This window comes from Haliotis cracherodii, unplaced genomic scaffold, assembly GCF_022045235.1.
Source record: "Haliotis cracherodii isolate W230 unplaced genomic scaffold, xgHalCrac1.p SCAF_8, whole genome shotgun sequence".
Classification (NCBI taxonomy): Eukaryota; Metazoa; Mollusca; class Gastropoda; order Lepetellida; family Haliotidae; genus Haliotis; species Haliotis cracherodii.
The window spans coordinates 47,276,295-47,299,693 of record NW_027266341.1 but is presented as its reverse complement, the minus strand read 5'-3'; the positions used below and the strand labels follow the sequence as shown (position 1 = coordinate 47,299,693).

The window sequence follows — 23,399 nt, the reverse complement described above, 5'->3', positions numbered from 1 at the left end:
CACTCACTCACTCACTCACGTAAGAGGCAAACAACAGGATCGTGTGGTCAGGCTCGCTGACTTGGTTGATGCATGTCATCGTATCCCAATTGCGTGGATCGATGCTCGTCCGATCAATCACTGAATAAACTTTAATCTTTCCTGCAGTGAGAATAGTGAATGTAATTAATATTGAACCTGTGTTAGCATCTGTTTGTGACAAGGTTTATTTGAGATTAACGAGATCACAAAACAATCTGTAATTGACAATGTGATCAAAAGCAGTTCTTTAATCGCTTTTTACAGTGAGATAAAGCTGTGGGAACTCTAACTTTTTGTTGTGTTATCTACTGTGAAATGTTTAAAAAATGTATTTAGTGATCATGACATGTAGGGGCAGTATATATTTTGGCATAGGGGTATGCCTAATCGCCTACATATATAGAACCTGTAGGCATATTGACGTGTGGGCGATATGAGAAAGCCACGTATGCGTGTGCAGACCATTCAAGACAAGGATATATTGGTGTGTGGCTATACGCACATTGTTGTGAGCCAACGATACAATTTGATCACATACTTGACGGATATTTGGATAATTAGGTTCTCTCTTGTGTTGGTTGTGGATAGAGAACCAAGCGGAGCACAGATCAAATGTCGCTGTTGTGACCGCGATTAGGAACCATGTACACTGGCACAACTTGCTGTGACAAAATCATCTTCCAGGTATCGGTGTTTACTTGCGGTTGTGTAGAAAGTGCATTGTTGTTGTTTAACGCCGCACTCAGCAATATTCTCGGACTATTCGGCGGTCTGTAAATAACTGAGTCTGGACCAGACATGCATCAACCAGGTCAGTGAGCCTGACCATACGATCCCTTTAGTCGCCTCTTTCGACAAGCATAGTCGCCTTTTACGGCATGTAAGGGATGCTGAAGACCTATTGTACCCGGATCTTCACGGGTAATGTGCGTGATATTTATGCAAGATTGTCATATTTATGCAAGAGTGGAATGAGACCATGAACAGAAACTTTAAGAACGCAAGATAGACAGCAGTAAATATGTTTTATTCATTCGATATGACAAGGGAAGACATGCTTCCTTTCATCTTAAACACTGAAAATGTGAGTGAGTGAATCAGAGTTTAAAACAGGGTCTGACAGTTCGTTAGGATCACGTCATCCTCACACTAAAGCGTTATAAATGGTTTGTGCCAAACAGAGGTAATAATCCCCTATAAGTACACAACTGCTCTAATATAGAGGGGGTTGTGTCATTGAGATCACGTTCTCTACTTTTACAATATATATTATGATTTTTTGCTTTAATACGGCATCGATATGGCGGTAGTCTGTAAATATTCTAGTTTCGACCAGACAATGCAGTGATTGACATCATGAGCGTCTATCTGTGCAATTAGGATACGAGGACAGTAAGTAACAGGGCCAGACCGCCCTTCCATCTAGCCCCCTCTGACAACAAGCATAGGTTGCTCGGGACCTGTTCTATGTGGAATCCCCGCGAGTTCATGTAACATATAGGGTTATAGTATATAACATGTACTAGTATATGCATATGCTGATATAATACTGTTCTCAGAATGCTGGGCTTCGTCGGGATTCCGGGCAGAATTGACCATAAGAATATCATGTGTGTCCTAAAACCCGAGTATTGAGTGCCAGATATGGTGTGGTCTAAGGATTATGTGTCGTCGTGTCAAGTAGTCACTATTGCTGTGAAGCATTGGCTTTCCTGATCAAGACTCGATCATTTCCAGGAATACAAACAGCTGGGATACTGTACTAGGGTTGTGTGCTAAATGCGTCTTTTAAACATCCATTTCTTAAATATTTGATATGTTGTATATTTGTATGTTGTAACAACACGCTATATTAATGATGATATTTAATAATGATGACAGTCAGAAGGCTTCTTGGTAATGTAGACCTATATAAACTTAAGGGGTTTGAGAGTTTCAGGTTTGCTGCTGTTTGGATGAAATGCGGAATAATGATTAGATTGAAGAATCATATGCTCTGTCTAACTGTCTGGGGGCCCTGCGCCAAATTCGCAGTTCATTTCGGAGCGTGAGTCACATTTGCATCTCATCCCGTTGACTGTGTGCCACTCATACAGATCATAACACTGGGGGACACCAAATATTTCGCATTGTTCTGGAAAAAAAAGAAATAATTAATATTTGAAGCACGAATAAAATATGCACATCGGGTCATTTTACCGCCTTTAATCTCTTAAATCCCCAAACTGTTATGCCAAATATCCTGGACACATTCGCTTACAGATGAATCTTGAGTTGTATATATGTTTCTAAAACATCTCCAATTTATTTCTTGGGACTTGATATAGGCTTATTTGCGGGAAGATAAACATAGCGATTACCAGCGGACTGTGTGTTGTAAATAACGTACATTTAGATTAAAAAAGTGTTCATTTGTTCTTGTTTCAGAACGTTTATGTATTCGTATTTGATAATTACCATACGGAAACATGCGAGCGTAATAATCTCTTCAAACGTATTATCATTTTCAGAATAATCGACGTTCAAGACATCATCATCTCCAAAAGAACAAGCATGCGTGAACCGCTTGATTTATTATCCCATCGCCCAACTAGTTTTTCGCAAAGATGTTTGTTTGTTCCAGCAATATTCCAGCTATATGACGACGGTCTGTAAATAATCGAGTCTGGACCAGACAATCCAGTGATTGACATCATGAGCATCGATCAAACAATTGGGATCGATAACATGTTTCAACGAAGTCAGCGAGCCTGACCACCCGATCCCGTTAGTCGCCTCTTTCGACAAGGATAGTAGCCTTTTAAGGCAGGCATGGGTTGCTGAAGACATATTCTACCCTGGATCTTCACGGGTAGTTTTACAGGATTACCGGGTGATTGGATCGGCAAGTAGTACTTAGTAATTCTAAAAACATACCCTCAGCATCCGTGTCAATCAACCACACCTTAGGTTTCCCATTCATAGTCGTGTCCTCCTGTGGACATTTGTACGCATTGCAGCCGTAAGCCGTTAGTCCAGTAACACAGCCGCTGTCCCCCTTACATCCTGAAGCCGGTTTTCATCAGATGCATTATGTCTTTATTAAATACCCTCATTTGCTTCTACAAAGTATTCTTGTTCAAGTAGTGATAGGTTATTATTTTGAGATAATTATATGTTCTTATGTTATCGTGATGACAATTTGTAAAAAAGAGTCCAACCAATCATTATTAAGATTTGTTTGTTTGATCGCCGTTTAACGAAACACTCAGCAACATTCCAGCAATATGACTGCGGTCAGAAAATAAACGAGTCTTGACCAGACAGTGATAACACCATGTGCATCGATATATGCAATTGGGAATCGATGCCATTCATAAACCCAGTCAACAAGCCAGACCACCCGTTACCGTTAGTCACATCTTACCACAAGCATGGTTGCCTTTTACGGCATGCATGGGTTGCTGAAGACTTATATGAAAGTCGTTTCTGTATTATAAAACACGATTGTTTTATGGTCTTAAATTAAAGTGGCCAGAAATGTATGATTAAAATTGTTGTTGGTGAACAAGTGAATTGTCAGCATCAAAGCGTAAAAGTAGTATCGGAGCTTATAAAATCTTATCTTAAATGGCAATGCGTAGATTTCCACAAGTACTTGACAAACATACCTGACTGGTCAGTGATGATGCTTACTCCGTCATTTGTACATCGATACTTGACACAGCTTCCAGTCAAGTCCAGGGTAAACTCACTGTCAAAGCTCTTCAACGCCCCATTCACCCTGCAGCCGTCGTCGACGACATTGTACATGATCTGAGCTGAAGAATGGCCTTGATAACATATGCATTAAGCACATCAACGTGTTCAGTATTGGTAGAAGTACGTGGACAAACCGTATGTTTAGAGAATGAAACTGTTACTGTAGTAACGATAATGTCCTTCATTAACTGAAATGCACATGTTGTTTGTATGGTTGTTTTACGCCGCAGTCAGCAAAAATACGGCTATAACACGGCGATCTGTAAACAATCGAAATTCAGGACGTTTATCCTCTGTTACAAACTCGTTCGACAGTTCCATCTCACCGTTTTAGATTTGTTATAACAAAGACAAAGTACACTGACCATTTTTGAGCCAGTAGCTTGGCCTATTCGGTAGACTAACCGCATGCGTGTTTACCCTCATCTTGTTCATATATTAACATTATTACATTTTGAGTACAAGAATGTGATGGAACTGACCTTAACGATCAACACACAGTACCATGCAGCCAGTCGAACAATAAACCCCTTCCGGGTTACAAACGGACCCCAGTTAATGGCGACAACTGAGTGGTGTGAGCAGGCTCGCAGAGTTCATTGTAACTATGCTATCGTACCCGACTGCGTGGCTCGTTGTTCATAATATCAATAACAGGATTGGCTGTTTTATGCTCGACTATTCATAGGCCGTCGTCTTATAGCTTTGATATTGCTGAGTGCGGCGTTAAACAAAACACACAAAAACAAGAACAAAGAGTGATGAGAATTTGTTCATACCATAAAGATCTAGGTTGAGAATCAGTGGCATGGTTTCGGACGTCGCCATGGACACCAAGCAAAGACCAACAAACACGATAACGCCGCGCATCTTCATGGTGAAACAATCAAACTGAAACGGAATATCATTCAGTGTTAATATAAACTCGACGATAGAAACAAGACGCTGTACTGTGAAAGGTAAATAATCATGTTCATTTTGTCTCGCAAGTGGTCTACAACTGCGATCGCTGACAATGGCGCTTAGTAACATCCAGCATATTGTTTTCACCTTTTGCGTGATGGCCATCGCCACTTTTGAAAAGTAAGCTACATATTACTGTATAAGTCCAAGCAAAACACCACCAAAATATATTGTCCTTACCCACAGCTTATTCTCATCAAGTGACCTGAGTTACAATAAACTAGTGCTAAGCATAGCAGAGTTATGCCCCCTTTTCTTTGTACGTTTGTAACCTCTCTGTCGCCTGTCGTCATACATCTTCCCGAGGCAAGTGAGTTAAATGACTATAAAAGTCCAGTTTCCACCCTTGCCGAACCAGGCTGGTATAATGGAGTTACATTTTGGCTGGACTAACGAGTCTATGCATAGTCCAATCAAAACGGCGCACTGGTGGCGCTTCGATCGAGCCCAGGAATTCCAGCCTAGTTCGGCAAGGGCGGAAACTGGACTTTTAAAGTCAGTTAACTCTCTTGCCTCGGGAAGATGGTCGTCATAGAGAAAAATCAGTTTTCGTCATTTACGGCATGCTATTTTTGGCATTGAATTTATGTCGTTATACATACGCATATTACTCCATTTGATATGTAGTTATGTCGTTCAGATATTAGGCAGTATTCTGTTCGCTTACAGTTTCCGTGAAGCTTCGAAATAAAAAAATCGTCGCACAGTACTTTTATCGATGTACGATAAAAAGCGGAGAAATTTACTGTTTTTCGACGCAGAATAAATTCTCGGACAACACATAGAAGTGTATTTTTTTCAAACCGGTTTAATATTAGCAGTTAAATTTACACCATCGAATAGGACATTTAATATTCTCCACCTCTGCGTAAATTTATAGCCAGAGGTAGATCCAGTGCCGCGTGAGCGCAATTCTTGCACAACCTTCACTTTTCCGATCTTAGGAAAATGTGAACGCCTGACGCAGTTCAGCTGCAGTTGTCGCCCTTGGTCGGACGTCATTCAGCTGAATCTCGTCCCACAGGTGTTCAATGGGATTTAAATCGGGACTGAGGGCAGACCACTGCATGGGTCTGATGTATTCTGCTGGAGGACGTCTCTTGTTGCTCTCGCATTGTGGGCATGGGCTTTGAAATGCTGAAACTCGTGGTTCCGACGACGTGCCAAATGAGGTATGCCGTGTGGTCTCAAGACTTGATCAATGTACCGAGCTGCTGTGACACCATTGCCTCTCCTTGGACCGATGTCCTGGAAGAACACAGGGCACACTGTGTAATACCAATTCCACCCCACACCATGTATCTTGCCAAACTCTTTCTCTGCCACCTACTGTTTAGATACAGTAACGGCTCTCGTCTGAGAAAAGGACTCTTCTCCACTGCGACGTGGTGTCAAAATGGGTCCTCGGTGTGGCCTGTGACAGTGGGGGTGTCTGCTCGTCAGTCGTCGACGCACGGTGTCCGCACTAATGTTTCTCTGGTGTGTCCCCATGGTCTGTCGAGCAGTAACAAAGCGATCTTGAAGATGCTGTAGCACAATCTGACGATCCTGACGTCGGGGGGTGACCCTTGTCTTCCACTACGTGGTCGGTCATCTGTAGTGTTGATGGTCTGGTACCGTTGCAGGAGCTTGTATATGGTCCTTACGTGGACTTGAAATGCGATTTGTCCAGCTTGCAATCGTCCAAGGGCTTGGCGTCGATGATTTCTTGTCTTTGCATGTGGTAGCATTTCAGTAACGAATGAATCTTATCCGATCTGGGTGGATTTTTATAAGGCAAAAAATGGGGGAACGCATGTGCATTTCAATTTGCACGGAACTCACGTGCATCCGGTTACCATGGCCGTTGCCGTGATGCGTTTGGGCGATCAGTTTTATTGTCATCTGCTTTGTTTTTTTATCATCAAGTTTCATTTTTCCGGACAAGTTAATATTAAATTTTAGAAACTTTGACAAAAATTACCCTTATATTAGAATGACAACTTTTCATCGAATGTTACTTGGGGTGACGTTTCTGTGAAATATCATGTTTCTCGCATCGAATGACGGGGAAGAATGAGATGAGAGAAGCATGATATTTCACGAGACACATGAAATATCCTAATAGATTTATTATATACTTTTTGTGTAGGTGACTACCGAAAAAATAATTATTTTATTAAAACTTGAAACCTTGAAACGTAAATTCTCTCTACCGAACACACAGGGACGGTTGATCACCCCATGTATATGCAACTTAAAAAGTAGTTCCGTATTCTTAAACAATATAAACAAAATTATCAAAATATATTTAGGGTCACGAAAATTCCGTATCCTACATTTAGATATGATTATATACAAAATCAACTTTAACAAAAATATTCTTGAAAACTAGAAGATCGCTGTTGGAAGCGAAAGAATGCACTATGGTCAAGTAACAAAAAAGGAGCTTTGCGAAACGAACAGTCTCGATTGACGAGTAAAATGAGAAATTTACAGTTTATAATATAACGAAACATTTTCGAGAGAATAGAAAACGACAAGAAGTGTTATTAACTCCATAAATGACCTTCTGTCCTTATTTTTCTTTGCCAACGTGGAACTAATGTGAAAAAAACGTCAACAGTTTGTGTACGGGCTTGACACTAAAGTATATATATAATATATAATATATATATAAGAAACATAGAGAGAAGTATGTACGTTGAGAAGAGATGTTTCCAATGTGTACCAATTAATGACAAAACTGACAATCAGTCAAGTGTTACAACAAATTGTCTATATTCTTGTTACGATATGCTGCACGTGGTTTCCAAACTTTAAACGCAAATCCTGGCGAGACAAATGGTGCATCTCGTGTCATGGATCTATGACGTCATATGTGATGCATTCATGAGCATCGGTTCACACAACACACCAGTATGGTTCTTTGTGCGTCGAACCAATCTTATATATCGTGAATATGAGTAAATCTTCATATATTAACCAACATGTATGGTATTCGCGGGGTTTTTTTTAGCGGTGAGTATATATACTTATACACTTAAGGGGGAATATACCATGAGGGGCGTAGCCCCGAGTGGTTTATTCTCCCTCCAGTGTTTTATTGTACGATAAACAACGACCCCGAGTCATTTATTTATTACATGAAATATCAGTATTATGTACAGCCTCTTAAAGGATGTCAATAACAGGTACAACCTTTAAACATATTTACCCGTATTTTTAATAATGATGACTCCCTGAAAAGAATCAGACCTCGGCAGTGTCGGACAAGTCCATTTTATGAACAGGGGGTTTAAATTTGGTCTTTCCCGCATATTCTCACAATTTGTACGTCGATTACCTGTACCTTTTCTCCCAATATCGATTGTCATATCTCTCCCACTTTTGGATGTGATCTTTCTTCCATTGTGTTTATCTTCGTTGCCCTGCTATATCTACGGTGAACAGCTCACTGGACACTTCCCTCTCAAAAATAACGTCGTCCAATTTACAACGTCATCAAGTTGCGAGCTCATGTTCGAATCTCCAGATATGACGTCATGACAGAACAATATTTTAACGTGAAATAAACCACGCTTCATTCTACATTGTTCTTTGTGATTTATCGCGTAGTTATCTTATGTTAGGCAATTGCAAAACGTGGACATGGCAGCTCATGATGTATATTCTACTACTTCCGGCTAAAAACATTCATCCTACTGCTGCGAACCTGTGTGTCATATAATTGCATAGTCATCCCTTACTTGATATTGAGCATTATTCCAGCAGCTCCAGGCTCTGGTGTCTAAATTTCACAACTTTTCAGGTACAATCGAAAATGTCGATTTCAAAGGGCGCCATGATCATACGACTCTTGCTCAAAAGTTGTTTGATCAAGGTTGCAACATTCAGTAAAGCTTTCAAAACGTTTTATGAAAGATTTGACGTATCAGTGGCAAGAATTATGTCCAATCCAAATCCCTATTTTGACTTGTACTATGCATTCCCGTGTTTCGGGTGAACAATTGACTTGCATTTGTATGTGTTTACAACGGGTTCCACCAATTGGGACTGGAAGCGTTTACCTTTTCGTGAACACCTCGTGTCATCACTATTTGATACTGATTCAGAAACACATGGGAAAAAGTCGGAATCGTACAATGGACTATGCCTTTAAAATGCCCTTCTTATGATTATGGGAGTTATTTTTATGGGGTTTTTTAACACGTGGATAGAATTTTACTCGTTACAAATCAACAATGTAACTTGAATATATTCGCGATTTGCTATCACCTTGTACTAAATTGGAGATTTCATGTATGTCTATTTTGTTTGACATATCTATCCATGGCAAAGTTATTCGTTATTATATACTCAACAACAAAAGTTCCTGGGACACCAATATTTTAGTCTATTTTTCAAAAAAGTAAAGTTTGGTTTACAATATTGTAGTACATGTATGGAATCAAGTCACAAAAACGCAACTGCTACAGAAAATCATGCATTCCATGAAAAAGTTGACTTTAATGCAAGCCCCATGCATTTCACTACCCAAGAATGTGCGTTAACAGGATTCCATATACATTGTTTAGCATCGTGCTGACAACAACCAGTCAGAAAAACAACAAAAATACGAAGTTTTTCAACATTACGAAATGCCAGGATCGAGTCAAAGTGATTTTGCAAGACAATTTAACGTCCACAGAAACACCATTTGGTCTTTATGGCAACGTTGGCGAATGCAGTCAGAGACCATCCTCGGAGTTGCAGGCCACGCGTAACCAATAATCGACAAGACAACTGGATTCGAACAACACAATTACGAAATCGAATCCAGCAAGCAACAGTGACTGCAAGATGCATTTCTGGCCTTCGACGAATATCTTCACAAACCGCACGTCGTCGTCTCAGATGTGCAGGAATTGTCGCCAGAAGACCCGCCAGACGTCCCATTTTGACACGAAACCACTGTCATGCACGTCTACAGTGGTGCAGACAGCGTCTACGCTGGACGGCCATGCAGTAGGGACAAGTTCTATTCACTGACGAGTCTCGTTTTCACCTCAGCCACAGCGATGGACGGATTCGAGTGTACCGACGTCGAGGTGAACGTTATGTCAACCATTGTGTCATGGAAGAGGATCGGTTCGGGGGCGGCAGCGTTATGGTATGGAGTGGTATTACAGCAAGACAGAGGACCGGTTGATCGCGGTAGAGGGAAATCTCAATGGACAGCGCTACCGCGACGAGATCATCGGCCCTGTTGTTCTACCGTTTTTGTATCGTCACGGCCCAGGCATTACCTTTCAACATGACAACGCCCGACCTCATATTGCTCGACTTGTTCAGGATTCTCTTCAACAAAACAACGTGAATGACATCCCCTGGCTGGCTCGCTCCCCTGATCTCCCACCAATCGAGCACATGTGGGATGAGATGGATCGGCGCCTTCGACGTCAACCACGTGTTCCACAGACACTCCGTGAACTTCGAAACATGCTCCAGCAGATATGGACAGATATCCCACAGGACTTTGTGAGACGCCTGGTCCATTCCATGAGACGAAGATGTGTTGCTAGCGTCGCTTAAGCTTGCTTGCGTCGCTATTGATTTGTTAACTGACATTTTGGCATGTTCATGTTTTTGTATGAAATCATGCATTTTCTGAAGTCAGTATGGCAAATTAAAGCATTTGAACACTTACAGGAGTCTTTTATCTGTTTCAGATTTTGTAAAAAAACATAACTTTGCATTAAATCTTATTCAATGTCACAGTATATAAGTATAAGCGTTCCAACTATATTCAATTTGTTTAATTCAAAACTTCAACGCAAGAGGCAATTTGGTCTCGAAAATGTGTGGAAACATATTCCATTGGACATAAAGTACAAAATGGTGAGGAAAATGTTATGATTGGATCACTGACATTCTCGCATAATGTGTCAGCATGTCCTGGTGTAACAGTAGCACTAACATCGCACCAACCGCTCACATGACATCAAACATGAGAGTATTCTGCTCTCAGGACATTCTCTGGCGTTGACGTAAAAGTTACCACGTATTTCACCAAACACAAACAGTATTATCCCGGACGATTTAGTCATCCTGATTAACATCATCATCCAGATTAACGGTGTTTCCCTCCATGGTGAAGTGTTCCCCCTTAACATTTATCAGCTGCGTCCTGAATATGGATGATAGGTAAATGGTAAATGGAACCATATCGAGAAGTGATAGCGTACATGTACGTTAAAGCCTTCTCTCGTACAGGCCGAATTTAAGCCCGGTTTCAAGTCTTACATAGGAACACAATGCATGGGTGTGCAGTCCTATTTTGCTTACTTCCCCCACCTCAACCTCCGTCCAGATGTTGTATGACTACTGTATTACACATACTCACGAGTAGGCATATGATGATAACCTCCAAGTATAAACCTGAGTGCTCTCGGCGTTCAACTTACCTATCGCCTTGTTCCTGGAGAAGAATAGATAATTTAGTGATGCCTTCTCAATTCAATTAATAACACCTTAGGATCGGCCAACAATTCAGACTGTCAAACGATGCACCATCTGTTGGATATGATATTGTATTACGTTATTTGACTTTTATTGCCAATCGTTACTTAGAATGAGCCTGTGTTATGAAACATGGCGATTTATGATGACATGTGGTGAGGCTATTTAACGTTCCCGACAGCGACCATTCAGACATCACGCTAACAACTTATTGATACTTATAGCCAGGATTATGAAAGAGAGCTATACAGAAGATTGGCATGTTTACAGACATTAAGTGTAATATTCGTCAATAGATCACAACGTTATCGACATTGTTTCACAAAGTACACGTGGGAGACAAAGCTTAAGGAGAGCGAATTCTGTTGTAATTCAGGAATCTTTAATCATGAACTGCCATTAGGACTTGACATAAAATTATCATAACTATCTTATTTCTTTCATCATCGTAAATATGTACTTAAAAAATGATATCCGACCGATGTTTAAATCGAGCGTAATATGTGGACATGATCATGTCATTGTTTGAGGTCTGAGGGTAACATTTATACCAAACGATTGAGACACACTATATCTCCATGGTTAATGGTTTCCATGCACATGGCATGTCGTGATGAGTCGATTGATAAAACTGGAGCAATTATACCACTGGTCTAGGTGAAGTGTGAGTCGACGCGGTGTGTTGCGGAAACGAAACACCGTACCTGGTTCCGGTGTTGGCAACAATCAGACCGACATCCTCCATTGACTCAGGGGCGAAAGACAAAAAATAAGTCGCTTCTTTTTTTGCTGAATTGAACAATGACATACGCTTTCAGTTAGATGTCTGGTAATTTGTCCTATCATTGTATTCATGGACGTTGTTTACACTCAAACAGCCACAAATATTCACATCTCCTTGTCATATTTCCACATGTAGGAATGTGTTCGAAAACAGTAACACATTCCTGTCTTGGAGAAAATCACACATTCAATTACTGAACTCAACAGTTGAGTGAGTGAGTGAGTGAGTATAGTTTTACGCCGCTTTTAGCAATATTCCAGCAATATCACGGAGGTGGACACCAGAAATGGGCTTCACACACTGTACCCATGCCGGGAATAGAACCCGGGTCTTCGGCGTGACGAGTGAACGCTTTAACCAATAGGCTACCCGACCGCCCCTCAACAGTTGAGCATGCCAAGCTGAACACAGTTGAACTATCGCCGACCTAGTCCCGACATGTATCATTACCAGAACAGCAATACATACGTTAAGGAAGAGCTCTTCTGCAACGGCCCATTATCAGACATTTCAACGTCTCCGCCAAGACCTTTGGGAACTGATTACAAGGCAGACACGAACCTCAATGTTCATGTCATCATTTTGTAAGGGGTGACGAACGATCCCAATTGCGTGGATTGTTGCTCATGATACCAATCACTGGATTGTCTGGTCCACACTCGATTATTTAGAGACCGTCGTCACACAGCTGGAATTTTGCTGAGTGCGGCGTTTAACAATAAAACAACTCCAACACGCTCAAATACACCGGAAACAGTTTCGTGATTTAACCACAGCCAAGACACTACACCGGGAACTACCAAAACAAAGTACAAAGTACAAGTGAAAGATGCGCACTTAAAATTTACAAACACAATGCTATGACACAATGCTTTGATGTATAGTGGCACACAAGTCAATTGAAGAGCATCCAAAATATATGAAGACGTTTAAATTTAGCGGTCTAAAGCAATATTCTTTTCTTTTAGCAATATTCCAGCAATATCAGGGCGGGGGACACCAGAAATGGGCTTCACACATGTCGGGAATCGAACCCGGGTCTTCGGCGTGGTTGGTTGGTTTGTTGCTTAACGTCGCACTCAGCAATATTCCGGCTATATGACGGCGGTCTGTAAATAACCGAGTCTTGACCAGACAATCCAGTGATTAATATCATGAGCATCGATCCACGCAATTGGGTCAGCGAGCCTGACCAAGCGGACCCGTGAAGATTCGAGGTAGAACCGGTCTTCAGCAACCCATGCTTGCAGTAAAAGGCGATTATGCTTGTAAGAGGCGACTCTTACGACAAGCACCGTGGCCTTTTACAACAAGCATGGGTTGCTGAACGTCTATTCTACCCCGGATCTTCACGGGTCCTCCATCGAATTAACTGAGATATGAGTGAGTTAAAATTTAACATCGCAATCTGCATTATTTCAGCCATATGTCGAGTACCGACACGTGGATTAAGTTATTCACTGATGATCACCCAATCTGTATGATTTTCACTCAACTATGCTATACATATAAGCTTGGCGTTAAAGGATTCGTCTTCGTGACATAATGGCATTCGTTCAGGCCAACGTAGGGTTTATTTCGAGAGACGTGGTGGTCGTAACTTAGTCTTTGGTCGATACAAGTATCGTGCACAAACAGTATCTGCATGACTTACTCAACATCATGCCTTACCGCAACCATCAACATCGTAGATGACCCTGTCACCAAATATGATTCTGTCCACAATCACCATACTGATGGTGCCTCGAGCTTTGTAGACAGACTCCTGGGCTGACCTAATTGCGTGGATCGATGCTCATGATGTCAATCACTGGATTGTCTGGTCCAGACTCGATTATTTACAGACCGCCGTCATATAGCTGGAATATTGATGAGTGCAGCGTTAAATAACAAACAAACAAACATCAATACCAACCAATATCAACAACAGAGTCCGGCAAAATGGGAACTCGCCCTTTTGATTACGACCTGATCCATGGCCAAGCACAAGGCTTAACTTGTGAAAACACATACGCCTCTGAATGTTTAAGTCAATTGGACAGGGAGAAAAAACGCAAGAAGGCGACAAGTCACCAGGTACAATGTTGTGGCACCAAATAAAAAAGTCCTTCACCTTCCTGCAAATGAATCTACCTAAACTGCATGTACATGGCATTCAGAGATGATATAATTTTGAAAAGTACCCTACGAATGACAATATAAACTAGAATGCGACTTAAAGCCACTAAATATGGTATCAAAATCAACAATAGCGGCTTTAGAGAGGTTTTATCCACGTCCATATGTGTGATCATGAAGGACACGATTCTCGCCCATTGATGACTGCATGCCTCGGAAAAGTTGGAACTGTAAAGGGAATATTGGGATGTGGCTATCAGGACATTGTTTTGAAGCAACGATAAAAAATGTTCACATACCATTATGATTATTTGGCTGCACGACTGTATCAAAAGAAACCATTCGTCTGTAATATCTTACCATAGGCACGTCATGCTTTATTTACAAGTGCATGCTTAGTTTGCTTGTAATTGTGTTTACATCGCAGTGAGCAATACTCCTGCTACATGGTAAATAATCAAGTCTTGACCAGACAATCTGCTGAATTATGAGCATGGATCAACGCAGTTTGTACACGATGACATTCATGAACCACATCAGCGAGCCTGATCCGATACTGATAGTCCCGCGACGTGAATGGGTGGAAATAACAGGAACGTATTTGTGTCTTTGTTGTTTACTTGGGCATGTGCATATATGAAAGGATGTCAGTGTTGAGTGGAATAAATCCACAAACAGCAATTTCAAGAACGCAAGACTGACAGCAGCAGGATTTTTTTATTCATTAGATATTACAAGAGAAGACAAAAGGTTGAAATGACGGATGGTGCGCCTCCTGTCTTATATGTGACATATTGTAAATGTGAGTGAGTAAATCGAGTTCACACAGTGACTAACAGTTCTTCAGTACCCCAGGACATCTGTCAGCGGTGTAAGGATTACACGCGCGTCACACTAGTCACAAATGGTTTGTGCCAAACAGTGGTAATAATATGTACACAATTGATCTAATACAGACAGGGTGGACTCATGGAGATCACGTTCTCTAATTTTTCAATGTATATTATGATATATTGCTTCATCTCGGCATCGATGTGGCGGCAGTCTTTAAATATTCTAGTCTGGATCACACAATACAGTGATTGGCATCATGAGCGTCTAGTATGCAATCGGGATACAATGACAGTATATGACAGGGCCAGACCATCGTACCATTTAGCCCCCTAACGACAAGCATAGGTTTCTATTAGGAAATCCCCTGGTTCATGTAACGAATAGGGTTCTAGATTTACATAGTTTCGTTGATATAATACTATGTTCATAATGCTGGTCATCGGATTCGTACAGACGTGGCCCTCACAACAAACAATACATTTACAATGTGTGATCTGATGGATTTCGCGTCGTCGTGTCCGGTGACTGTTACTATGGCTGTCAACCATTAGTTTGTGTGAGAAAGACTCGATCATATGCAGGCATTTATATACAATATTACTGGGTTACTTCCAACAGAGGTGTAAACAACATTCACTCACTCACACATAATACTACGTATGCGCGGCAAATGTTTTGTTTTTTTTAAAATAGATCCAGACACACATATATTTGAATTCATTAAATATTGGTAAGAGTCAGAAGGGTTCTTGGTAATGTAGACCTATATAAACGTAAGGGGATGTCAGTGTTTTCAGGTTTGCTGCTGTTAATGTTTGGATGTAATATGCAGAATAAGTATTTGACTGAAGAATCGCATGATCTGTCTAAGTTGCGGGGGGCATAGGGGCAAATTCGCAGTTCATTACGGAACGTGAGTCACATTTGCATCTCATACCGTTGACTGTGTGCCACTCATGCAGATCAAAACACTGGGGGACACCAAATATTTCGCATTGTTCTGAAAACAAGAAATAACGAATATTTGTAGCATGGATAAAATATGCACATCGGGTCCTTTAATCCCTTTAAATCCCCAATCTGTTGAGCTAAATATCCTGGACACATTCGCCTCCAGATGAGTTTTGAGTTGTATATGTATTTGTAAAACATGTCCATTGTATTTGTTGGGACTTAATATACGTGTTAGTACAGGATGAACAGAGATTATCAGCCTAGTGTTTGTCGTAAATATCATATAATAAGAATAAAAAAGAGTATAATTATGCTTGTTTCAGAATGTTTATGTATTCCTACTATTTGGTATTTACCATACGGAAATCATTCCGTTAAACATTGTGATGTTTGTTTCTTAAACAGGTGTCTGTCTTAACCAGGTGGCTGGTTTGGCAAGCAATATAATTGTAGCTACATAGTAATTATAAAAAAAACATACCCTCAGCATCCGTGTCAATCAACCACACCTTAGGTTTCCCATTCATAGTCGTGCCCTCCTCTGGACATGTGTACGCATTGCAGCCGTAAGCCGTCAGTCCAGTCACACAGCCGCTGTCCCCCTCACACCCTGAAGCCGATCGTCATCAGATTACACAATTCCAGAAGCACCATATGTATTTTTTAACTTCTCTTATTTGTATTCGTGTTCAAGTAGTGATAGATTTTTATTTTAAGATAATTTCTAAACTACCGGGCAAAAGAAAGTTTTCACCGACTTCACTTGACCAAACACCAAAAACAAAGGCATATGTGAGATTTATGATGATTAATTTATAAACGGAAATCATTTTCCATGAATTAGAATGAAAATGCATTGTAATATTAGTAGTATATTGTATTCTCCGCAATACACAAAGAAAGAGTCAAGGGGTCCAAATTAAAAAAAAATACACAAATCAGAATTCATTGAAAAAGTGCATGAAGAGTCCATTAATGACAGAGTAGTCAGGTAACACGTCATCAATAGCGAGTGTGACCACCCTGGGCATTAATGCACGCCAACACATGCCTCCCCATTGACGTCGTCAGATAACGACAACAGGAATCCTGTTCAATAAGTTCAATAGAGTCTGTTCAAGTTCCTGTCGGTTCGCTGGAGGCGGTACATGTTGTCTCATCTAACGATCAAGATGCTCCCAGAGATGTTCAATGGGGCTCATGTCTGAAGAACAAGGTGGCCAGGACAATACGTTGACGTTAACGTTGTTCAGGTAGTCCTGAACAATTTGGGCGGTGTCTTGTTGCAAAATGAATCCTCTGATGGCTGATTTTGAATAAAGGGCACCACAACAGGTCTCAACACTTCATCTCTGTATCGCTGAGCATTCAGGTATCCTCGGATGATAACCAGCCGTGTTGTAATCTGGCCACAAATGCCACCCCATACCATGACGCCTCCACCTTCAAACGGGTGAACTTCTCTAATGTAGTTTGGTGCCAGTCGCTCTCCCCTTCGTCGAAAAACTCGAACTCTGCCATCGTTCCTGAACAGACAGAACCGACTTTCATTTGTAAAGAGCACTCTCGCCCAGTCACGTCGCTCCCACCGACGTACAGTTTGTGCCCATTGCAGTCTGCGTTGACGGTGTAGACGGGTCAAGGCCATTCCACGGAAGGGTCGGTAGGCTTGTATACCAGCCGTACGAAGTCGTCGAAGGAATGTCCGGATGGCATGTCCTAGTGCTGTTGCCGCCGTTGACGTCGCCGTCACACATCTGTTTCGGAGGTGAATCTGCCGGATGTAGCGGTCTTCGGCCGCTGTTGTCACTCTCGGTCTTCCCGATCTTGGCCGGTCTTCAGTCTGTCCTGTCTGTTGGTAGCGGCTTGCTGATGGTAGTCTGGGGGCAGTTGAAGGTTCTGGCTATCTGACGTTGAGTAGCCCCCATATTGGCCATACCGATCGCTCTGTCTCGTTGCGCTTGTGCAAGTCTGGGCATATTCTTGGTGTTTTTTTGTTTACTGAATGCCTGCTCTGTCCAACGTCGGTATTTATGCCACAATCACGAACGTGCATTTGGACCAATGTCTCAAAATCACGTTTTGCACGTTTTCAACGATGCATGATTAGGAAAGCTGCGTTTGAAACTCCGCGTTGTGGTTGTGGTCATGTTGCATTGGGGCGAATGTTTTCTGCGAGGGTTCAAATCTGTACCAGCTTTTTTGCTTTTTATACAACTATTTTAAAAGTGAAAACTTTCTTTTGCCCGGTAGTGTATGTGCCAAGTTAAGTTTTCAGTATTTGTTTATATTAGTTAGATAGTTTAAAGGTTTCGTTCCAGCTTTAAACTAAACAGACAGTACACCACAAACCTTTAGGGTTATACAAGCCCTCAATGCAATAAGCCAAGCCCTACACCCTGCATTTAACAATAGCCACCTTACTGGGTCAAGTCCAGGTTCTGACCATTGGGATAATTATGTGTTATCATGGAATTGATGTATTTGTATCTTCATACTAATATATGTATAGATATAATATCTTATTTCTAAATTTAATGCGCATATTTCCAAAAATGTAGCCTTTAAAAGTACTTCATGACAATCATACTCTTACATACCTGACTGGTCAGTGATGATGCTTACTCCGTCATTTGTACATCGATACTTGACACAGCTTCCAGTCAAGTCCAGGGTAAACTCACTGTCAAAGCCCTTCAACGCCCCATTCACCATGCAGCCGTCGTCGGCGACGTTGTACATGATCTCAGCTGAAGAATGGCGATGATAACATATGCATGAAACACATCAACGTGTTCAGTATAGTTAAGTGAATGCATCAACCGTATAATTAGCGAATGAAACTGTTACTGTGGTAACGATAATGTCCTTCTTTAACTGAAATGCACATGTTTTTGTGTAAAGTTGTTTTACACGCAGCCAGCAACTATACGGCTATAACAGGCCCATCAAGATCCGGGGTCTTCATGAACCCATGCTTGCCGTACAAAAGCGACTCTGCTTGTCGTAATTATAAGACCTAGAGGCGACTAACTGGATCGGGTGGTCAGGCTCGCTGACTTGGTTGATGCATGTCATCGTATCCCAACTGCCTGGATCGATGCTTATGATGTCAGATTGTCTGGTCCAGACTCTGTAAATAACTGAAATTCGTGACGTTTTACCTCTAGATATGTTAAAACAAAGACAAAGTACAATTGTGATCCAATAGCTTGGCGTACCCGGTAGACAAACTGCACACATGTTACCCTCATCTTGTTCATATATTAACATTATTACACTTAGTACAAGAATGTGATGGAACTGACCTTAACGATCAACACACAGTACCATGCAGCCAGTCGAACAATAAACCACTTCCGGGTTACAAAAGGACCCCAGTTAAAGGCGACAATTGAGTGATGTTAACAGGCTCGCTGACTTCATTGAATGCTATCGTATCCGATTGCATGGATTGTTGTTCATAATATCCATCACTGGCTTGCCCGTTCCACACTCGATTATTCACAGGACGTCGTCTCAGAGCTTTAATACTGCTGAGTGCGACGTTAAGCCTACCTGTAAGTCTTTCGTTAAGGTTACAATGGAGCGGTGTTAGCAGGCTCGCTGACGTCATTGTTTGCTATCGTACCCGACTGCTTGAAACGTTCTTATATCACATAATATCAATAACAGGTTTGGCTGTTCCGCTGAAGGCGACGTTAAACAAAATACACAAAAAACAAACAAAGAATGACAGTGATGTGAATTTGTTCATTACCATAACGATCCAGGTTGAGAATCAGTGGAATTGTCATGGACGTAACCATGGACAACAAGCAAACACCAATAAACACGATAACTCCGCGCATCTTCATGGTGAGACAATCAAACTGAAACGGAATATCATTCAGTGTTAATTTAAACTTGTGGATAGAAACATGACGCTGTACGGCTAAAGGTACATAATCATGCTCATTTTGTCTCATATGTGGTCCACAGCTGCGACCGTTGACAATATAGGGCTTAATAACATCCAGTATATTGTATTCACTTTTCGCTTGACATTCATTATTTCGTTATGCGATCGTCACTTTTGAAACGCTACATATCACTGGTAGTTATAATGTACATATATTGAGTGCATTATGTTGATCTAATAAATAGGAAATACATTTGAAATCGAATGTATGTTATTGAATATCATACCTGCATATTAGAACCATTTGGCAATATAACATTGTTTAAAAAGTCAACCGAAAGTAAGGGCATTATGGCGAAAACCTCTCTGTGAAAGGAAGTAAATAGTGACCACATCATTCACCTTGTCTTGAATAATCCTCTGAGTACACACACACACACTTGGCGGCTCATGATGTAAATTCTAATTTTTGTGGCTGAAAACATTCATCCCACTGCTGCGAACTTGTTGGTCATGTAATTACACAGCAGCTTCAGCCTTTGGCGTCCACATTTCCCAATTTTTGAGGTACAGTCGCACATTTCGATTTCAAAAAGCGTCATCCGACTCTCGCTCAAAAGTTGTTTAAACAAGGTTACAGCATTCAAGGCGTCACCAAAGGTTTTATGGTAGACATGCAGAAGACATTTTCAAATTTGACACACCAGTGACAAGAATTATGTCCGAACCCAATCCCTATTTTGACTTGTACTATGTGTTCCCGTGTTTCAGGGCATGTGATATAGTGGGAATCGTACAATGGGTGATGCCTTTTAAATATATTTCTTATGGTTATGGAAATGTATTTGTCGGCTTTTTAACATGTGGATACATTATCAATAGTTACAAATCAGTAGTGTAGTTTGAATATAACCGCGTTTTGCTATCACCTAATACCAATTTTGACCATTCAAATCTTCAACGCAAGTGACAATTCGGTCTCGAATATATGTGTGATTGGATCCCACTCTTAAGGACACTATTATCACAGGGCGGATAATATGGATTTATTATTCTCTGGTGTTAACGGTTTACATTTATATAACCACATATTTCTCCGAACAAAAACAGTATTATCCCGGGCGATTTAGTCATCCTGAATAACATCATCATCCAGATTAACGGGGTTTCCATCTATATTGAAGTGTTCCCCCTTAACATCCATCAGCTGTGTCCCCTTAATATGGTTACAGTGAGTGAGTGAAAACTTTGCATCGCATATGTAGGCAACATGGTGAAATGATAGCGCCAATGCACATTGAAGGGAAACAACACTCGAACTCGAAAGTATTGAAATATGAATAGGCTTTTTCTTCGCGGAATCATATTTTGCTTCTTGAACCATGATCTCGACTGGTTTGACTTGTGTCCGGCGCTATTCGTGACATCTATTGGAGGATAGAAGGATGAGGAACCGTATATCATAAAGGATGTACAATAAAGAGCTGCAACCAATCTGACATATTTTGTTGTTGTTGATTAATGTATACACGACATGAACGGGTGAAGCTGTCGGTCAACATCATATTATGCGCAGTAAAAAGCTACATAGTATATTACCAGGGAAATCAGGAAAATGAACAGGTGATAACAAATTTGCAATTAGTCAATAAAATTGTGAAAATTGAGATACATTATCACTAGACATGGTTTTCCATTTAAATTGTAGTTTCTGTTCTGCTAGGCATTGTTTTCTACGCAGAAATATTGATTACCGTGAGTATTCTCTCGTAAACTAAGCCAGAAATAGCAAGCAGCTGTGCATACATTTTCTACCAACATACCGGTGATTCAGTAACTGTTACATAAATACACTTTAATATAACCTCTAAGAATGTTGATGCAATGATCGAATGAATTGTATCTGAAACTATCATTTTATCAAAAATAATCTATCTATCTATCTATCTATCTATCTATATGGAGGGAGGGAGGGATACTGATTACGATGGAAGATTACAATGACGTCGGCAAGACGACTGAGAGGTTGGGTGTTGTTAACCTTGAAAGCCTTCTCTCGTGTACGCCGAAATTAAGGCCCGGTTTCAAGTCTCAATTAGATACATGATGCGTTAGTGTGCAGTCATATTTTGCTTACATCCCCACCTCAACTCCGATGTTGTACGAATACTGCATTACATATACTCGCGAGTAGGTATACGAATGCCCTTCTACTTAGACATGATAACCTCCAAGTATAAACCTATACTATTAATTGCAGCAGAATGGGTCTCTGAGTGCTCTCGACCTCTTACTTACCTATCGCCTTGTTCCTGGAGAAGAATTGATAGTTTGGTGATGACTTCTCATTTTATAACTCTTCAGGATCGACCAATAATTCAGACTGTCAAACGATGCACCATCTGTTGGATATAATATTGTATACGTTGTTTGATTTGTATTGCCAATCGTTGCTGAGAATGAGCCTGTGTTATCAAACATGATGGCATATGGTGAAACTATTTACCTGACAGCGACCATTCAGACATCACGCTTACAACTTTATTGATACTTATATCTTGGATTGTAAAAGGGAGCTATACAGATGATTGACATGTTTACTTCCATTAAATTTCATTAATATTCATCACTAGATCACAGCGTCATCGATTTCGTTTGAGTTCACTGAACTGAACTTTTATTTTCACTCAGGCCGCGACATCATGATCAGAGGTGTAAAATTATTTCAACAACATAATACAAATAAATATATACATGTATATACAGATACACTAGGGTAACAATATATGTGCAATATATGAGAGAGAGAGGAGAGGGAGAGAGAGAGGAGAGAGAGAGAGAGGGGAGAGAGAGGGAGGGGACAGAGAGGGAGAGAGAGAGAGAGAGAGAGAGAGAGAGAGACCTGTGACAGTGGTTCGTGTGTGTTTTGCTTAATTGTGCGTGATCTGAAATGAATTTCGTCACGTTTGATACGCTGTTGTGATCACGTTTCTGTGCAGTTCTGTCAGGACATTTGTTTTGACAAGAGGTTTCTTGGCCTTTCGAAGGGAGCTCTGTTCTCTGATGTGCTTTCAAATCCTCTCCTCCAAAATCCTAACATTGCTGGTTGACGGAGATGACAATGAATATCGATCCAAAAAAGGTTTGCAAACAACATGTTGTCATGAAGTTTTTGTTGTCATGAAGTATTTTAAAACACTATTTTACAATGTTATGTTTTACTTCCATTATCGTTTGTTTCAGTGCCGAAATGACCTTTTCGCCAATAAACATGTCCCTAAGAGTTACATAAACGATATCAGGATCATTCGATGCAAAAGATGGGCATTCGTTAAAGCTTGTAATCACATCATCGAAGCAGGCAGGGTTAGGACCAAGGCCGTCAAAATCGTCGCCATAAACACTCGATATCAAACGTCCCTTCCTTCCGATAGATAAGCACGGGTGGCCCAGTCGTCCAAGGCGCCGCGATTCGCTGTGCAGAGTTGCGTCCCTTTGGCACGCCAGAAACCTATGAAAGTGGGTTCGAACCCCGGTTCGCCCCGATTATGTTTCTAGGTTTGCCAGCACCATACCCGTGCTGGGGGGTTTCACCGAAGTGAT

At 41.0% G+C, this 23,399-nt stretch overlaps 2 protein-coding genes across 2 annotated transcripts; both read right to left on the bottom strand.

The window, feature by feature from the left end:
• Window positions 1-998: 998 nt before the first annotated feature.
• LOC139450337 (uncharacterized) lies at window positions 999-11,206 on the bottom strand. The gene is made up of 5 exons (XM_071232015.1): window positions 11,151-11,206; window positions 4,542-4,653; window positions 3,672-3,821; window positions 2,938-3,066; window positions 999-2,155 (listed from the first exon to the last, which is right to left on the bottom strand). Exons 2-5 carry the CDS (start codon window positions 4,636-4,638, stop codon window positions 2,022-2,024), a joined length of 510 nt encoding a protein of 169 aa, XP_071088116.1. The 5' UTR covers window positions 4,639-4,653; window positions 11,151-11,206; the 3' UTR covers window positions 999-2,021.
• Window positions 11,207-14,816: 3,610 nt separating this feature from the next.
• Window positions 14,817-22,178, bottom strand: LOC139450043 (uncharacterized). The gene is made up of 5 exons (XM_071231676.1): window positions 22,095-22,178; window positions 19,656-19,767; window positions 18,496-18,645; window positions 16,377-16,505; window positions 14,817-15,941 (listed from the first exon to the last, which is right to left on the bottom strand). The coding sequence occupies exons 2-5, from the start codon at window positions 19,750-19,752 to the stop codon at window positions 15,808-15,810; spliced, it is 510 nt and encodes a 169-aa protein (XP_071087777.1). The 5' UTR covers window positions 19,753-19,767; window positions 22,095-22,178; the 3' UTR covers window positions 14,817-15,807.
• Window positions 22,179-23,399: the final 1,221 nt, after the last annotated feature.